At 47.5% G+C, this 18,564-nt stretch overlaps 1 protein-coding gene across 1 annotated transcript in view; it reads right to left on the bottom strand.

Annotated features, from left to right (window-relative positions):
• Positions 1-18,564, bottom strand: part of LOC147706534 (glutathione S-transferase kappa 1-like) — a 132,193-nt gene that overhangs the window by 15,297 nt on the left and 98,332 nt on the right. Inside the window, exons 5-7 of the mRNA XM_086929092.1 lie at positions 14,325-14,360; positions 4,287-4,403; positions 3,776-3,869 (exon numbers count right to left, since the gene is read on the bottom strand). Of these exons, the coding sequence (XP_086785218.1) occupies positions 3,776-3,869; positions 4,287-4,403; positions 14,325-14,360 (247 nt within the window). The remainder of the gene's footprint in view (positions 1-3,775; positions 3,870-4,286; positions 4,404-14,324; positions 14,361-18,564) is intronic.

Here is an 18,564-nt window from a genome sequence, read left to right as displayed (position 1 = left end):
AGAAGTGGGTGAACACCCACATTCTCTGAGGTTGTGGGTAATCACATACATCTTGCAGTTTGCTAGACACACTAAAACGACATACACATTTGAATCTATGAAATGTAGGAGCAATTGCCTTTCCATGCTAAGCAAAATTGACTGGCCCTTAACAAGTAAACAGAGGCATGCACAATGTATACATGTTTGCATGTGTGTTTATGCAGGCCCACGAACATTAAAGCCAGACAAGGTTCAAAGTAAGAAACAAAAGCATGACTCTATCGAAAGCCATATTGCCTTCATTTTAATGCAGCTTTGTTTCTAGTAAAAAGAAAGTCAGGAAGCAAAAGGTCTCCACTATTGTCCTTCTCGCATTTCTATGATATAGAAGGAGAAACAGGACTATCTTGACAGTTTTAGTGCCACAGACCTTCATTTCACAAAGAAACCAAACCAAGGCTGCAATGAAGGCATAGGAGCCTCCAATATAGGCCTGCTTAGGTTTCTATGAGAATCTTAGATGGGATGGCAAGGGAGCTTTAATTATGGGCTAGTACTACTTTTTGTCATATTGCACAAGTTACTTACCTTCATAACGATATATCTGTAAGAAACATTAGTTAGTTATAGATTCCTTACCTTAGAATTACCCCCAGGCGTCAGACTGGATCCGGAAAGTTTTTTCGTCAGCAGTACCTCTGCGCGTCGGAAGGTGGCGTGGGTCGGCTCTGCGTCCGTCGCCGGGATGACGTTGCGGCAGCTACTTAGACGCTTCCCTCGCACCCTTACGTCAGTTTTGTACACGACTTTCCGCACCAGAAACGGAGAGCCATCCAAGACACCGACCACTGGTGCACCAAACTAGGGCCCTGAAGGTATGTCCTTAACCTTAGATATCAGTTCGCAAAACGGGGAGGATGGGTGAGGTGGTAAGGAATCTACAACTAACGTTTCTTACAGATATATCGTTACCGAAGGTAAGTAACTTGTGTATCTGAAAGAAATACATTAGTTATAGATTCCTTACCTTAGAATAGATACCCCATCAATACCAACCCCGGGTGTGGGTCTGCGAACCAAGATCACACCTGAAAATCCTGGAGAACAGAACGGCCAAAGAAGCCGTTTCTACAGACTTGGCTGTCCAGGCAGTACTGTTTGGTTAACGTGTGCAGCAATGCCCACATGGCCGCCTGACAGATGTCATTCAGAGGAACTACTCTTCCCAAGACAGTAGGGGTTGCAGTCGCCCTGGTGGAGTGAGCATGTGGCCCGACTGGAGGCTCCTTTTTAGCCAGAGAGTAACAAGCCTTAATACACAACACAACCCATCGAGAAATGGTGCATTTGTATACGGCCCGACCCTTCTTTGCGCCCATGTAGCCAACAAAAAGTTGATCATCCACCTGGAACTGTTTTGTGCGATCCAGATAGAAGGAGAGCCCACGTTTGGTGTCCAGGTGGTGGAGCCTCTCTTCCTCCATCGAAGGATGCAGAGGTGGAAAGAAGATGGGCAAAGTAAAGGTCTGCCTGATGTGGAAGGCAGTGACCACCTTGGGAAGGAAGAATGGACAGGTGCGGAGAACCACCTTGTCCAGATGAACAGACAGGAAAATATGTTTTGAAGAAAGAGCCTGGAGCTCACTCACCCCCCTAGCAGAAGTGATGGCTACCAGGAAAGCAGTCTTAAGAGTCAAGAGACGTAAGGGCCAGTTACGAAGCGGCTCAAAGGGAGAGCACACTAAATTAGTCCGGCTCCGTGTCCATGTCGAGCGAAGACCTAGGCCCCCCAACAGAGTCCGCGGGGCCCAAAGGTGTGCCGGCGGGGTCGGTCCGCCCAAAGATGCCATGCATCCCCTCGTAGAATGTACGAAGCTGGGTGGGAGTTGCTCCGGGTCCCGGAAAGGGAGGGAAACTCGGAGTCGACCCTTCGGGCTCCTCGTGTGGAGTGCGGGAGGGGCACTACCTGCGTGCCTTGTCGGATTGGCAGACCGACGAGGAGAAGTCGAAGAGCGACTATGCTTCTTCGACTTCTTCTTATGCTTCGACTTACCCGACCCCCAGTGCGAAGACTTTGATGATTTCTAACCGGAGTGGTGGTGGCTCCGCAAGCGGTCCCACGACCGGGACCTCGAACGGTGCAGAGCCGACTGCCGATGTTCAAGCAGCTTTCAGGACCTCTCCCTCAAAGCCTTCGGCTCCATTGACTGGCAGTCGGAGCACGGCTTGGGGTCCTGCTCGCCCTCCAGGCAAAAAAGACACACGTGGTGCGGATCCGTCACCGATATGCCGACTGCCGATGTTCAAGCAGCTTTCAGGACCTCTCCCTCAAAGCCTTCAGCTCCATTGACTGGCAGTCGGAGCACGGCTTGGGGTCCTGCTCGCGCTCCAGGCAAAAAAGACACACGTGGTGCGGATCCGTCACCGACATTATGAGATGACCGGAACAGCAGGCCTTGAAACTTGGCATCCCTCGTGCACCTTTTTGGAGTCAAAGATTCAAAAAAATAAGTCGACAAAAATTGAGAAAAAGGTAGTCCAAAAATGACTGCCGTACCGCTCTTCCTGGATCTGCACTGGCTGGCTCAAAAAAAAAAAAAAAAAACTGACGCCAGGTTGCGAGGGCGGCCTTTAAGTAGCTGCCGCTACGTCATCCCGGCGACCACGACTAAGTACGCGGAGCTGGCCGACGCCACCTTCCGACACGTCGAAGTACTGCTGACGAAATAAACTTTCCAGATCCAGTCTGACGCCTGGGGGTAATTCTTAGGTAAGGAATAGATAACTAATATGTTTCCTTCAGATATGAAATGCAAGAATATAAATACACTAAAGACTCCTTTACCCTGCAGTTAAAAAAACACAACTCCGACAGCACACAGAGAAGAAAAAGGGGCTTGAGGGAGCATTGAGGGAGGCAGGGGTTGAACGAAAGCTATGTGGAGTCTAATCACAGAAAAAGAAGAAAGAGTGCGAGAGAGCAATGAGAGGGCAGGGTGGGTGGTATGAAAGATGCTGTGAATTGACTAAGAAATGAGAAAAAAGAAACTAAAGCTTTTGTGGCACAGATGTGAAGCCACAGCAGCCTGGGAACGTCATTTACCACACCGGGGGAAAGAGGGAGGGGTGGGAAGAAGAAACAAGATTAGGGATGGCCAAGAGAAACTAGAAGCTAACAATCAGCAGAACAAACATTGGCAAAGCCAAATAGGTCTCACCTTTGGGACCTGTAGCTTTGTCAATGCCTTATTGCTAAAATTAAATTGAAAAAAAGCATAAATATTAAAAGAGAAAGAGCCCACCGGCTGCCTCGTTTAATAAGTGTGCACATGTGTCATTATGCGTGCCCGCCGATAAAATTATACAAGTCGCTTTTTTCTCAAGAAGGCTGTCAGCAAAAGAAAATGATTCAAAGAGAAGATCTTATACCCACTCAGTATATTGTAAGCACCTTTCAATTGACAGCTGACAATCCAAACCTAATTGTACTGTCAACCCAAACAAGTGGTAAAATATCTTTCCCATGGAAAAAAAGAATAATAACATTACAAATGAGAAAGCCTGTTTAGGTCACATATAAGTATGTGTAAATGTACCCAAGATATAATTTGTGCATACTTCAATTTTACCAGAAACTATAATGTGGTTTTCCTAAAGTTCTCATGGAGTGTTTCTTGCCTCCAAACATAGGTGTAACCCAAAAGAGCACATTTCCAGGTGATTGGGGAATTGGCCCAAGGGTACTAAGATAGACAAGATGCCTTCTGCCCACAGGGGGGCGTGTTTTACTCACCCAGCAGGTCAGCCAGCAGCTCAAACCGATCTGAACCAAAGAACATATGGGGTTTGTCATCCACGTGGGCCACAATGGTGGGCAGCCCAAATGACTGTGGAGATAAGAGAGAGGAGGTAGGTGTCAGAAGAAAGTAGATCACAGCAATATACATGTGCAGACTGACAGCGTCCTCTCCTAGCCCTTGGTGTGCCGCACCGGTCACTCCCTACCTCCATCTCTTTGTTCTCCCTCATGTTTCATTCCCTTCTCTCCTTCATGTAATCCTTCTTTCTTCTCACTCTTCTTTTTCTTTCTCGTTTTCTATCCCCATCCTCCTTACATACTTGTTTCTCTTGTGTGCTTTCCCTCCCTCATTCCTTCCTTTAATCCCCCCCAACCACACACACTCTTTCAACTCCTAACTAAATAAACCATTCACAGCTACTTTTTTCCGGCTCTCTGTTCCATGTAGTCATTCATCGACCATGAAGGCATCCTCGCTTCCCTGTACCACGTGTCTTTTCCATACCCCATATTTTAGTGCCTCCGCTGTGGTCCGTTTCAGCTGATCCTTCACCTCTGCTGCACTGGTTATTCCCAGAAGCCTTTGTGCTTCTGCCGGGTGGAGACCAGCTTCATGTGCCACCTGCAAGGAGATTCAGGATCAGTCTCACAACTCAAGATTTATAGAGGCTTAATTTCAAGGTTTGCAGAGTATTTACCATGAGTAACGATAGATTGGGAGTCATGTGTTACCCGAGCTTCACGGTTAGTGAGTTAAGATTCAAGATCACTCACACAAAGACAAAACTTAAACTGGGTCTCGCAACTGGTTATGTGTTAATAGCTACTGCAACTCATAAAGGACTTCAACTCATGTAACACCTTGTACATTATACATCGAAAGACATTTCGTACATTAATGTACAGTGACTCATGCTGCAATGTAACTAGTGATTCTTATCGGAACTTCCTGTTCACCAGAAGGCTCCTCATTGGTCACATCTCAGAACTACTGCAGACCATTGAGCCTTATGCGTCCTTAGCTAAATCAGAGATGCAGATCTCAACTCTTGAACCCATAATATATATTTTTTTAAACACTAACTTCTAATAGTCACAAGTCTAACGATTCTAGCGGCTGATACCGGTCTCATGCCCGTCAGATACTGCTGGAGAGCACGTTCCCCATTTTATAGGTCAACTTTATCTTGTCCAACAACATTATTTTTCAAAAGTCGCTGCCTGACTACAAGTCGCTTACATTTTCAGATCAAGTTATACTGCTGATTAAATGTATCATCATTCTTTACTTTATCTGCTACTGGCAGTCATGGGTCAAGTTTCTAGGGACCCCCACAACTCCCGGTCTTTAGGTCTGACATCAACTTTTGTTTACACTACTCCAGCAACAATATACAGAACCATAGATTGGGAGACTGTAAATAACAGTTGTTTTTTCACCTTGGGGGTTTCTCAGTGACATGAAATAGACGAGGTGAGTGATGGGTGCGTTGTTTATAATTAGGGCTCCCATTTTTATGGAAATTATCATTTTGACATTTCTGTTTGTATTTATCCATATTTGTTTTTTGCCAATTTTATCTTTATTTATCAATATTTATTTGGAGTTTTGTGGACAGATTGAGCTGAAACTGGTATATTCCCACATTTATTTATCTGATAAATATGCACTCATGCTTGAATTCTTGCCAGGCTTTAATTATATGAACACCTGTAGAAGATAAATCAATGCACTATTATGAAAATATGCAAATTTCGCTATCAACCTTGTGAATCTCTCCTCTTTACTAAAATTTTAATATCCTTACCTTACCGCCATGACAGTTATTGTCCTAGCAGTCAGCATTTAGAAGCAATCTAAAAGCAACCCAATTTCTGTTTTTACCCACATTTAAAAATAATTACAGGCAAGAAAAAAAACTGGTTTCTGTCATTATTTATCTGTAAAAACAGAAAATGGGGAGCCTTCTTTATAATGTCACTCAGATCCTCAGGGAAACGGTTGTATGACAATACCACACCTTCCTTTACCACGCAAGTCTTTACATCGCACATTTCACAACGCATACCACTCTCTCACATTTACATTCATTCACATTACAAACACATTCACCACGCACTCCACTACCACGCATACTTTTACCAGCTTACTAACTCTGAAAAATTATTTCACAGTGTAACACTGCCACCTACTGTTGAAAATGTATACATTAACTCTTAATATTTTTTTTTAGGTCTCACCTGAGCCAATGCGCTTGCGCATTGCTCCGGCGAGATTATAGTAAGCGGAAAAGAAAGTCTACCAAAACGGCTGCGGATCGCATACAGTTCATGTGATCTATGCGCGTGCACACCATCGCCAGCCACATAACACACCACCATTTGTCTGTGCCTCGGCATCAGACTTCAAAGGCTGCCCCTCCCCTTCCCCCCCCGCGTGCACATCGCACGCCACCATTTGTCTGTGCCTCGGCATCAGACTTCAAAGGAATGCGCTCCCACTCCCCTGCCACAGCAATGCCGAGAGCTTGTTTCTGGACGAAAGTGAAAGCCTACCCTGCTTGTTTACAGTAGCCTTGCTCTTCAAATGCTGTTGCTGTGTTGTCATCTCTCTAGGGACACTCCGCTTGAAAACACTTGACCTGCTAGCTGCAATGCTACATCCGCTATGCTTTGCCTCTAGACATGTTGATCCCTCGCAGACTGTGCTGACTCTGCCCCTCCTGATTCTGAAACTGACTAACGCAGTCACCACGCAGTCTCTTTTCCCTGTCTTATGATGCCTGCCCTGCCACCCTTTACTTCGAACCCTCACCCTCACATCTCCTCACCCTCACACACCCTCTCCCCCCTCACACACCGTCACTCATCCTCACACCCCCACACCCATCACCCTCACACCCGCTCACCCACCCTCACCCTCACAACCTCACACCCCTCACAACCCTCTCACCCTCACCCCCCACACACCCTCACCCTCACACAACACATCACTCAGGGGCACCACCACATCACTCAGGAGCGCCCCCACATCACTCAGGAGCGCCACCACATCACTCAGGAACGCCACCACATCACTCAGGAACGCCACCACATCACTCAGGAACGCCACCACATCACTCAGGAACGCCACCACATCGCTCAGGAACGCCACCACATCACTCAGGAACGCCACCACATCACTCAGGGGCACCACCACATCACTCAGGGGCACCACCACATCACTCAGGGGCACCACCACATCACTCAGGGGCACCACCACATCACTCAGGGGCACCACCACATCACTCAGGGGCACCACCACATCACTCGGGGGCACCGCCACATCACTCGGGGGCACCGCCACATCACTCGGGGGCACCGCCGCATCACTCGGGGGCACCGCCGCATCACTCGGGGGCACCGCCGCATCACTCGGGGGCACCGCCGCATCACTCGGGGGCACCGCCGCATCACTTGGGGGCACCGCCGCATCACTCGGGGGCACCACCGCATCACTCAGGGGCACCACCGCATCACTCAGGGGCACCACCGCATCACTCAGGGGCACCACCGCATCACTCAGGGGCACCACCGCATCACTCGGGGGCACCACCGCATCACTCGGGGGCACCACCGCATCACTCGGGGGCACCACCGCATCACTCGGGGGCACCACCTCATCACTCGGGGGCACCACCGCATCACTCGGGGGCCACACCACCGCGTCACTCGGGGGCGACACCACCGCGTCACTCAGAGACACCACCACGTCACTCAGAGACACCACCACGTCACTCAGGGACACCACCACGTCACTCAGGGACACCACCACGTCACTCAGGGACACCACCACGTCACTCAGGGACACCACCACGTCACTCATGGACACCACCACGTCACTCAGGGACACCACCACGTCACTCAGGGACACCACCACATCACTCAGGGACAACACCACATCACTCGGGGTGCTTGTTTCTGGACGAAAGTGAAAGCCTACCGTGCTTGTTTACAGTAGCCTTGCTCCTCAAATGCTGTTGCTATCTCTCTAGGGACACTCAGCTTGAAAACACTTGACTTGCTAGCTGCAATGCTACATCCGCTATGCATTGCCTCTAGACACGTTGATCCCTCGCAGACTGTGCAGACTCTGCCCCTCCGGATTCTGAAACTGACCAACGCAGTCACCACACAGTCTCTTCTCTCCGTCTTATGATGTCTGCCCTGCCACCATTTACTTCTGACCCTCACACCTCCTCACCCTCACACATCCTCACCCACCCTCACTTACCCTCTCACCCTCACTCACCCCCCCACACCGCACACCCCCCCTCACCCACACACACCCTCACACACCCTCACCCCTGTCTCCCTCACCCTTACACCCTCACTCCCCCTCACCCACCTTCACACACCACATCACTCAGGGACACCACTCAGGGGCACCAACATATCACTCTGGGACACCACCACATCACTCCAATACACCACCACATCATCACTCAGCACCACAACAGCACTGTCCTTGTTTGCTACCAACGAGATTTGCCATAGCCAATAGGACTCGAATTAGGAAAGTGTAAGCTATTGGCTTTGTGAATAACAATGCTATTAATTTATATATTTTCAAAGCCAACACGTATTTAAAAAAATTGTCATTTACAAAACCAATAGCTCACACTTTCCGAATGCCAGACCTATTGCATTGCAAATGCTTGTTTATTCTATTTGTCCCTTACACGTTTGTTAGTAATTGAACATTTCATATTTTTGGAGGGAGACCCCGCAGCCCCCTTTTTTAATTATCCTCAAATGCGTGGTTTTGTCTTGCATGACAACAGTCTTTACGATCTGAAAAATATGTGGGAAAAGTACTACGAAGTAAAAACTTCGTAGTAAAGGCTGTTTCCCTTGTGAACTGTTGAGCGTGGTTGGAAGAACTACACAGCCTTCTCAAATGACCATGAACCTGCTCCTGAATGAGGGCAGGGTGCCTTGGGCAGCATTTTTAGAAAAAGGTTTTGAGTGGTGCCTCAGGGGCTCGTTTCACGGTCATTCAGCAACCTTATGACTTTTAGTTTTGGCTGGTACCGACTTTGATAGATTAGGAACTTTCTTGAGGTAAAAGTTTACTGACGTTCTTTGGTGCCTTATACTCTATAGGGCAAGAGGGAAAAGTCTAGAGGGGAAGCCTCTGGAACAAGAGGACAGAAACAATCTAAGACCACCCAGAATTATACCCTGCAGTACTACAAACCCAACAGAGAATAGAAACATCTCTCAAATGTCAGGATAATACAATGGGTTGTGCTGTGACTGGCAAGGTAGTGTTGGCAGGGGTGCCTTTTAAGGTAGGATACAAATACTGTTAACATTGCTGGGAAAAGACTATGCTCCATTAAGGCAAAGCTGCTGATGAGGACTGGTGGCAGATACTGCAGTTACTAGCTAGAGTATGGATCCTACCTTTTGACTGGGCTGGTATGCATTGAATCACTGTTAGATCACGGTGTTCTTGACAAATCAAAGAGGTGTAACAGTCATCTTCCCGGCTGCTTTCGCTACTACCCTCATTCCCTGTGTCTCTTCCAGTATGGAAGTGGTTCTGCACCTGGAGAGGCTTACTAGCTGCACAGACCACAGCTTCCATAAGGTAGAGTAAGGAATAGCTTTGGGGCCCTGCACAGCCGCAATGGAAAACTATCTATGGCACATGCTTGAAAAAGCAATAAGTACATGGGCAGTGGCCATCAAGTAATTTCCTAATTTGACAGAGCACTGAAAATCCTTGCATTGATCCAGCATTTGCAACAGAGTGTGTTAGAAGAGTATCTGCAATCACGGCTGCAACCATGACTAAGGAAAGGACAACCATCAGAATAGTAGTTAAGATTCTATCCTTTCCGTAGCGATAGGACGGATAGTGGGGAAAAAAGGTGATAATAACAGTATGAATGTTTTCTTGCACAATATGTTCTTAGCAACAAATTAGAAAGGACAGCGTTGTGGGATTTATCTGAGAGATTTTAACACATGTGATTTACAATCATATTAAAATGGAAGTCTACCACTCCTGCTGCTCTGCACCTGCTCTATTCGGGAGCCTCTGACTACATGCAGCGGACATACGGAACTTCGGCCAGTCAGTCCAGCTTTCCCCACGGATTAGACACATCCGCATACCCAGAGCAATTATCTCTTGGACCCGCCTCTGAAACTTCCGCAAGTGTCCTCTGACCTCGGCGCAGACACGTTCGGCCCATCTAGGGCTGTCACCATCCCCTTCCCGAATCACTGTCCTAATGAAGACACTGCGTGACCACCAACTGGGACACATTTAGGGTTGAAACGTCGACGAATACTCAAGGCCCCGACTAACCAAGACTCTACACAACGAAAGAATAGAGTCATTGGTGTTAAAGCATTATCTGGCCTATCCCTCATCTGTAAATATTGACTTCAACCACCTTGTATATACTGCACACTTGAGCACTGAGCATCTATGTCACAAGATCATCCAATGTCCATGTAAATATTGATCTCATGTTGACAGCTATTGTTTACTGTGATTATCTATGAATGATTTAATTCTGATAAAAGGGTACAGTACAAAGCATCTAGATTTCTGTTTCCATTTCTTCAGAGAAAATTCTTTTACTTTACTGGTGCTTTAAAAGGTTGCTACCAGATTTTATCAAGTGCATTACGAGCACCATTAAATAACGTACCTTCTACCAGACAGAAACACTTATTGTTTAACTTATCCATACCCAGGTTCTGAGGGACACAGGGCTACCCCATTATTGTTTAACCACTCGGGAGCCAGGGCCGTCGTCTCTGCTAGGGAACTACAGTTGTCATGAGCCACTGGAAGTCGGGCCTAGCCTGCTTTCGAGCCTCCCGGTGCTGATTTAAACCTCCTGCAGCCCCCACCTCGCGGGCGGCCACCAGGCCCATCCACGCCTAGAGGAGGCTGGGATGGGCCCCCCTCTTTCGCCCAAAGTTCAGGTACAGTGTCCTGCTGTCTTGTGCCCTCTGACACCACCCCGGGGTGGTCCCTTTGGCTTGCCCTGCGCAAGGCTCCCAGTAGCTCACTACCCAGCTGCGCCCTCTTGCCCCTGGTAGCCTGGTTCAGCTGCACCTCTTCTGCTTTCTGCAGGACTGTTGCTTTCTGGTGCCTCGCCTCCCGCAGTCGCTCCCTGTCAAGCCTGGTGTCTTCCTCAACAGGGACCAACCCAATCCCCCTTCTAGCGACCCCGCCTGCCTTCTGGCATGGAGACTACAGCGCACCCACGCAGCAGATATGCACACAGGGCACAATGTGCGCGGACATCGCTCTGTGCCAGGACTTCAACCGTCACGTACCACCTTCGCTTCACTTTGGACGAACTTCGAGTCCTGGACCCCGAACGCCAGAACAACAGCTACGCGCAGGCCTCCCCCATGGCCACCGAAAGCCCCTTCTCCAGCCGGAACGGCCACTTTACCTGCATCACAAGGGAAACAACTGACACCACGTCCAACAGCCACACCACGTCATTCACACCCAGCAGCAAGGCTGGCACCAACACCTCCGGAGAGATCAACTGCCTGTTAATCAAAGCACACAAACTTGGAAAACACACCAAAGAAATCTGGGACCCATGCCCCAGACGTCGTCTTCATCATAGAAACCTGGCTGTACACCACATCAGCACCAGACATCGCTACAGCCACCCCAGCTGGATATAAGACCGCGCACCGAGACCGCACCAATAGAAAAGGCAGTGGCATAGTCATAATCTACAAATAGGCCATTAAATGCACAACCACCACAGACACCACCCCCTTGATGGAGCACCTCAACTCCCAACTCCAAACGAACAGCAAAACCACAATCCAAGGCACCCTCGCCTACAGACTTCTGGAACCCCACCCTACCACCTGCAACGCGATGTCGGACTTCATTGCATCCATCTCCATCAACTCAAATCTGTATATATTCCTAGGAGAACTCATCTTTCAACTTGAGAACACTGACAACATCAACATAGTTAACCTTTCAGAAAGTATGGTGAACCTCTGACTCAAGCATCTGGTCAACGGCTCCACCCACATTGCAGGACTCATGCTCAACCCTATCTTCGCAGCCAGCAGTAGAGTAAAATACACCCCCACTGAATAGCTCACCTGGTCTGACCACCAGTGCGTCTACTTAGTCATCTCGGAACCCCTCAACACACTCACCTCCACTGACAGAGGAACACGGCACTGCTGGACTAGGGTATCACAACAACACTGGACCAACGGCCTAAAATCCCACGTACCCACCAACACGGTTGACACAGAACAAGCAGTGGACAACGTTACAAACTGGATCACAGCAAGCTCTGACAAAGTCGTCCCGATAAAACCTACTAATCCCAAGAAACAAATACAACACCCCTACTGGTTCACGGAAGAGCTAAACACCCAGAAACACAATTGCAGGCAGACTGAAAGGAGATGGCATGCCAGCAAGACCCTTAAGGACCAAATATGATTCAAAGCTGTCTCAACCAATACTACCACCTCCTGAAAAATACCAAGACTACCACCCTAACAACCCGCATCAATGACAGCTTCTCCATGGAACTCTTCAACATAGTCACAAAATTCACCACCCCTTCAGCAACAAAAAAACATCATACCCTTGCAAGTTCTCTGCGACGCCCTGGTGGACAACTCGTCAAGTTGGCTACCACTAGGACAGAGTTTACTACTGACTTGAAAATGGTGTGCATAGTGCAAAGAAGTCCTAGAAGGTCAGTGTTCATACAAATAGGGCCGACACTTTAAGAATGTCTTAGACAAGGATCCCTCTATTGTAATGTAGATAATTTACAAACAACTTCATAGTCCTGTAGAGGAACCAAAGCGCTCAACCGGGGGAGTTCTGTGTGTTGCTGGTAGAGTGGCCTACATGTGAAGTATTTGGATTGATCAGAGAGGTACTCCCATCCTGGCATAGGTCGCAGACCATAAGAAGAAAGCAGATAAATGAAAAAGCAAGGAACAGAATGGATGAAATAGTAAACACCTCATTACCATTAATGCCTATTCAGTGATGTGCATTATAAAAAAGATACAGACTTTAACGGATCTGTGAATAGTTTACCTGAGAGAATATGGTGTGGTTGTGCGACCTCAACATGCTGACACTTAGAAAGTTTTCAAGGAAAACTTGGGCGAGTGTCAATGTGGTTACCTATAGAGATTTTTGGCAACCAGGGAGCCAGTCAGGGAGACCAGTATTTGCCTCAAAAATAGGCTTTTTATCTCCTTGCCATAAACACCTTTGTAAATGGTCCTAATGCAAGGGATACGGGTTGCTGAAGATGTTCAAGAATGTTGTGGATGCTATGCTGTTGATGGGGCTCTTGCTGCAGCGTCTCCTCAGTCCAGGGGCTCGGTGGCCACAGGGGTCAACGTCCCTTGAAGTCCTCTCAAGCCTGGCAAAAGTCCAGTCATCACTGGGCACCAGTTGCCTGGTATCGGGGGTGTGGAATCATATCTCGGGCAACATCTTGCCTTCAGAGAGACCAAGGTGAACTCCGAAGACTCTCCCGGGTCCAGCAGACTCAGTGGCAACTTATGAACATTGCGTACTGGTCCTTGGTGCTGCACGGCGGCGAGGAGCGGCGATTTAAAGACCAGGGTTGCCAACTTGTCCCAGCAGGCTTCTTTATCTATTGTGCCCCTGTGATGCAAACAAGAAGTCAGGCAACTGACCTTTGGAGTCTCTTGCTTCGGCTGGGCTCTGAAGTCAACATCTGCATCAACAGGACACATCAGGCACAGTCCCTTCTCCTTTGCTGGCTACTAGGTTCAGCAGATGCAGCCTCTCTTTGCCAGCTCATATATTTTTTATAGCTACCTTGCTGTAGCAGAGTGCAAAACCTGCTGTGCCGAACCATAGAGTATCCTGCCCAGGTGCATATGCTTGTGCTGATGTCTGTGCTGAACTCATATGTGGTTGTGGAGCATGGCGAGTGTAGACCAGTACTGAAGCAGGACATGAGGTTGGGCAGAGGGGCTGATGTTTTGCCTTGGCCTCAAAGACTATCTAGGAAAAGCAATGTTCTTAGGTATTTCATGATTAAAGGTGGTCTGAGATCTTTGGATGTTGGAAGGCAAGAAGCCCCAGAAGGTGCAATCAGTGCCAGAAAAAGACCTCTTTCATGCTTGTGCTTTACCAGTAGGTCCACCTATGGTAAGTGTGTGTGTCAGGCTTATAAAGGAGATTCTTTAGGGGACTAGGAGTCAGTGGAGCATGTGTGGCATCACGGAATGGCCCACGGATCTGGCATGAAGTAGTAGTAGTATAGCAGCTATCTCTCGGTTGTGACGCAATCTGCCAACTAAGTGAAATGGAAAGCCAAGGCAAAGGTTATTTGGAGAGCCCAGCTCATCAATATTTAGTCATACAATTGCTCTTTTTTCCTCACAAATTAGGGGAGTGAGCACTTTACGGTTCCACAGGAGTAAACAGCAGGTTTCCACTAATGAGTAAAACTAGGATAAAAGGATCAGGTATGCTTACACATAGGATGCTTTCTGGCTGTGTGATGTCTTCATCCTGAGTAAGAGAGGAACAATATGGATTTTTTAGTTTGTAGTACACACAAAATGGTTTATTTGAACTACAATATTAATAGTTGATTGCTTCATTACCATCAGTAAACCCACTCTGCCAAGGAAAAGGTACTTCAATCAACTAATCAAATGTTTATTTCATAAAGAGATCCATTACCATTACATGCATAATTATTTTAAAAATCATATTTAAGAAAAATAGACTAAATTAAAAAGATAATTAAAAATGAACATCCTGTGAATATTTGCCAGTGTGAGGGAGTGTGAGTGTGTGTGTGTGTGAGTATGCTTGAGAGGAAAATGCAGAGAAAAAATTGAGCAAGAAAGAAGTAAAACGGAACCAAAAGGTTAAAATGTCTAAAATATTGTTGCCTGCTCTGCTTATTTATTAAGTCTCTTCTTCTCATCTCATAATACAACACTGTTTACACCTGGAACTCCCTAGCCCTGGTGCGACTCGGCACATATCTGAGAAGGTTTGCTTATAGCTGTTCCACCTAAAGAAACATTACATATAACAATCATCTTTGTATATGGACATGGCCAGAACACCAAAGATGGCGAACTCTCTGAAGAACTCCAACGCCCAATCCCCACATTTTGCGACTGTAGGAGGCTGGCTTAGCATATGGTGCACACTTAATTAAGTGAAGCTCCTTACACTAATCCAGACAACTCTTAGGGTTATTTTAGTGGTCTTAGACAACCATAGAAAGTTCTCCAAGTGGTAACTGTGGGGAGCAACCTTCAGGCTTAGTCCAGAAAGAGTGTTAAGCAGCGTGTTTTACTATATCTAGTTATGCAGTGTAGGGTAAATGAAAAAGAACCAGTGTAGTTATAAAAATATGTCTATTTATTACACAACACTCACTAACACATTGGTATATCTCCTACCAGAAGATATCAACACAAACGCACGCAATACTTCAATGTCAAACATTTAAGTAAGCACAATACACAGTGGTCTCCAGGGGGGCACCGAACCATATACTAAGACAGTGGAATGAGAACTGCGACCAAAGTCAGGACTTGGACCAGGAGACTCAGAAGAGCTGGGGACTCAAGGACCCACCCAAGGTAAGTACCCAGCAACCCCACGGAGTCTGTATGCAGAGTGGAAACACAGCCGGATACTGATAAGTCAACGGAAAAGTCGCAGTTGCAGTTTTGAAGAAGGACCCTTCCCAGTGGACCCTGACAAAACCCTGTGTCAGACTGAAGGTTGGAGAGTCATCCTACCCATGGATATGCCAGGACCAGGATAACTAAACCAGGGAAGCTGGGTGCATAGGTGCGAAGTGACGTCGGAAACCACAGTAGACCACAATGGAGGACTTCAGTTAAGATGCCGCTGGCGAAGACTGTGCAAGAGTCCGGTAAAATCCAAGGGTGGATTCTTGGATAGAAGAACCTGGAAGCAGAGGGGACAGAGTTTACCCCACTCGGAGGGGACTAGGAAGCACGGAAAAGCAATACCCACTGATGACGAAAGATGCAGGAGTGATGATAGCAACCTTGTTGCTGCAGCTGTAAGGATCAGGTGACAATGAGCAAGACCAGCAGCCATTCATGACCTGTCCCACATCGGAAGTTGAGAACCAAGGAGGGGGCGTGGTGGGGGGGGGGGCAGTTTTGGGGACAAGTGGGGGGCAGTCACTTTCCGGGAGGAGCACCAACCAGCCTTGGCAGCAACAACAGACAGGAAAAATGATGAAGGAGCAACATTGGGACCAGCAAGGTCAAAGACACTCACCAAGTGCAGGAGAGTCAGGCTAGGCCCCAAGCAAGCAGAGGAGCCTACTGAAGCAGGAGAAAACCTGCAACAGGACTGTTAGATTTGGGGGTCTCTAGTTTGCACAGGTAGGTACTTGTGACAAATAGGGACCCTTGCCTCTAGTCAGGATAAGGGGATTACAATCCTAAAATAACCGCTGCTCACCCCCTTGGTAGCTTGTCACTAGCAGACAGGCTTATCTTAGAGGCAGTGTGTTAAGCATTTGGGACCACATACAGTAACCCAGTGACAACACTACAGATGGACACCATACAAGGTTTTTATATAAAAAATAAGTATACTTTATATAGATTTACCACAAGACCATAAACGACAAAAATACATAATACTGTTACTTTAAGATTGCAGATTTAGCTTAGTTCAGTTCTTAAGATGCAATACTTTGCGTCAATGTACCTTAGGTTGCGTTGCGCTTCCACGACAAGCAATGTCGCAGCGAGGGAAATGCAGCAAAGTTCAGGTGCAAAGAAATAAAGACGTGAAGATCTTTCCGATGCTGCACGCTTCTCCGGGGATGCGAGAAGTTCTCGGTTCAATGCGTGGATTGCAGCGGCGACACCCTTGTTCAGAAGTGCGATGGCAACAGCTTCAGCTGCGACACTCTTCTCCCACGATGCGTGAAGCTTCCGCACAATGCAACAACAACAGTGGCGACATCCTTGTACAGAAATGCGACGGCGGCAGCTCCGACGGCGAAGCGCTTCTCGGGGATGCGAGGCGCGTTCCTCAATGCGGTGCAATGTGACAGTTCCAGCGGCGACACCATTGTTCAGAAGTGCCACTGCAGGCTCAGCGACGGCGACACGCTTCTACCTCGTTGCGAGACTCTTCTCTCGATGCGGTGCAGTGCGATAACTCAAGCTGCGACACGCTTGTTCAGAAGTGTGATGGCAGCAGCAGCGACAGGCTTCCTCTTAGTTGCGGCACGCTGCTCTCGATGCAGTGCGACAACTCCAGCAGCGACACCCTTGTTCAGAAGTGCGACGGCAGCAGCAGCAACGGCGACACGCTTTGTTCTCGTTGAGTCGCGCTTCCAGCTCCTTGCGACACGCAGTCCCTCAGAAGGCCCAAAACAGCAGCAGGCACTTCCAAAAGAACTCTGGGGAGCTGGGGGGTGAAGTCTGTTGTCCCTGAGACTTCAGCAGCAGGCAAGCTCTTTCCCAAGCCCTTGGAGATCCTTCACAAGTTGAAAGCAAAGTACACAAAGTTCCTTTCTCCTTCCTTTGGCAGTAAGGCAACCACTGCAGGCCAATTCCCCCAAGCAGCACTTCAGCTTGGGAATAGTCTTGTAGTGTAGTTCCTATATTCCCATTAAGCTCTGCGCATTGGAATAATAGATCCTATAGTTTAGACGTAGGACTGAGGTCGACTAGGTCTCTATCAAATATATTCAACATAATAGTGAGTGCCAGCTAGCTCAGAGGTCACTAGAAACTTTCTCGAATTCACAAGAAGGGATTAGTTTCTGACAACCGCATAAACATGACAACTTTGTTTCCCAAGAATAAGAAATGTATCTCTAGAGTCGTGGAAACAATAGATAAGAATTTCACTCAGTCAATCGTGCATGCTTCGTTTCTACAGAGGTGCAGAGAAATAGAGACGGCGTTTTCAATAAAAAGGATTTATTGAACAGTCTTCTATCTCATGCAAGAAAAGTGAACTGCTAAAATCACAATACAGAGTGCAAAGTATAATGCGTACAGCGAGAACAACATTATAAAATAATACTGTAAGAGCATTGTATGGTTTCTAAGCCATATAAAAATACATACATAAATAACAATGACTAAAAATACTCAACTGGTGCTTCTAAAAAACGCCTACCCCGGTGTATCTAACCCAAGTCTAGTACGAAGGAAGAAGTAAGTATTGCGTAGCATAGGTTTAGTTTTCTTTGCCAAGAATCTATCCAAGATTTCTTTTAGGTTTTAATCCGCTCCATAGTTTAGTTTAGAATGAAGGAGGTCTGGTATCTCTGTCTCGGGACTCAATTTCCCAACACCCCGCAAGGGGAGCTTGGAAACACTGGATCTGGATTCTCAGCGAGAGAAAGGACAGCTTCTCGATCAGTGCGTCAGCAGGAGGGTCGGCTTCCTTCGGCACTTGCTGTCGCAAACTGCGTTCAGCAAGTAGATAGTCGAACTGCTCCGAACCACAGTGTCTTACTGTAGCAAGTGAAGGCATATTTATACCTTGAAGGTGTCTAGTTTGACGTAAAGTCAGACATGATAACGTCAGGAAAGAACCCCTAGGGAATAGTAGTTCTTTGCAAAGTACAGGAGTTCTTGGATAAATCAATATTCAAGCAAGGGGAAGGTCCCTCACTGCTTAAGCCGATTTTCCTAGAAATCGTTGTGACGTTTTGTATGGGTGGAAGTAGCCATGCCTG

Source organism: Lissotriton vulgaris, chromosome 7, assembly GCF_964263255.1.
Source record: "Lissotriton vulgaris chromosome 7, aLisVul1.2, whole genome shotgun sequence".
NCBI classification, from domain to species: domain Eukaryota; kingdom Metazoa; phylum Chordata; class Amphibia; order Caudata; family Salamandridae; genus Lissotriton; species Lissotriton vulgaris.
Note: the sequence above shows the minus strand (reverse complement) of the source record. Positions and strands in the feature narration are given on the sequence as shown.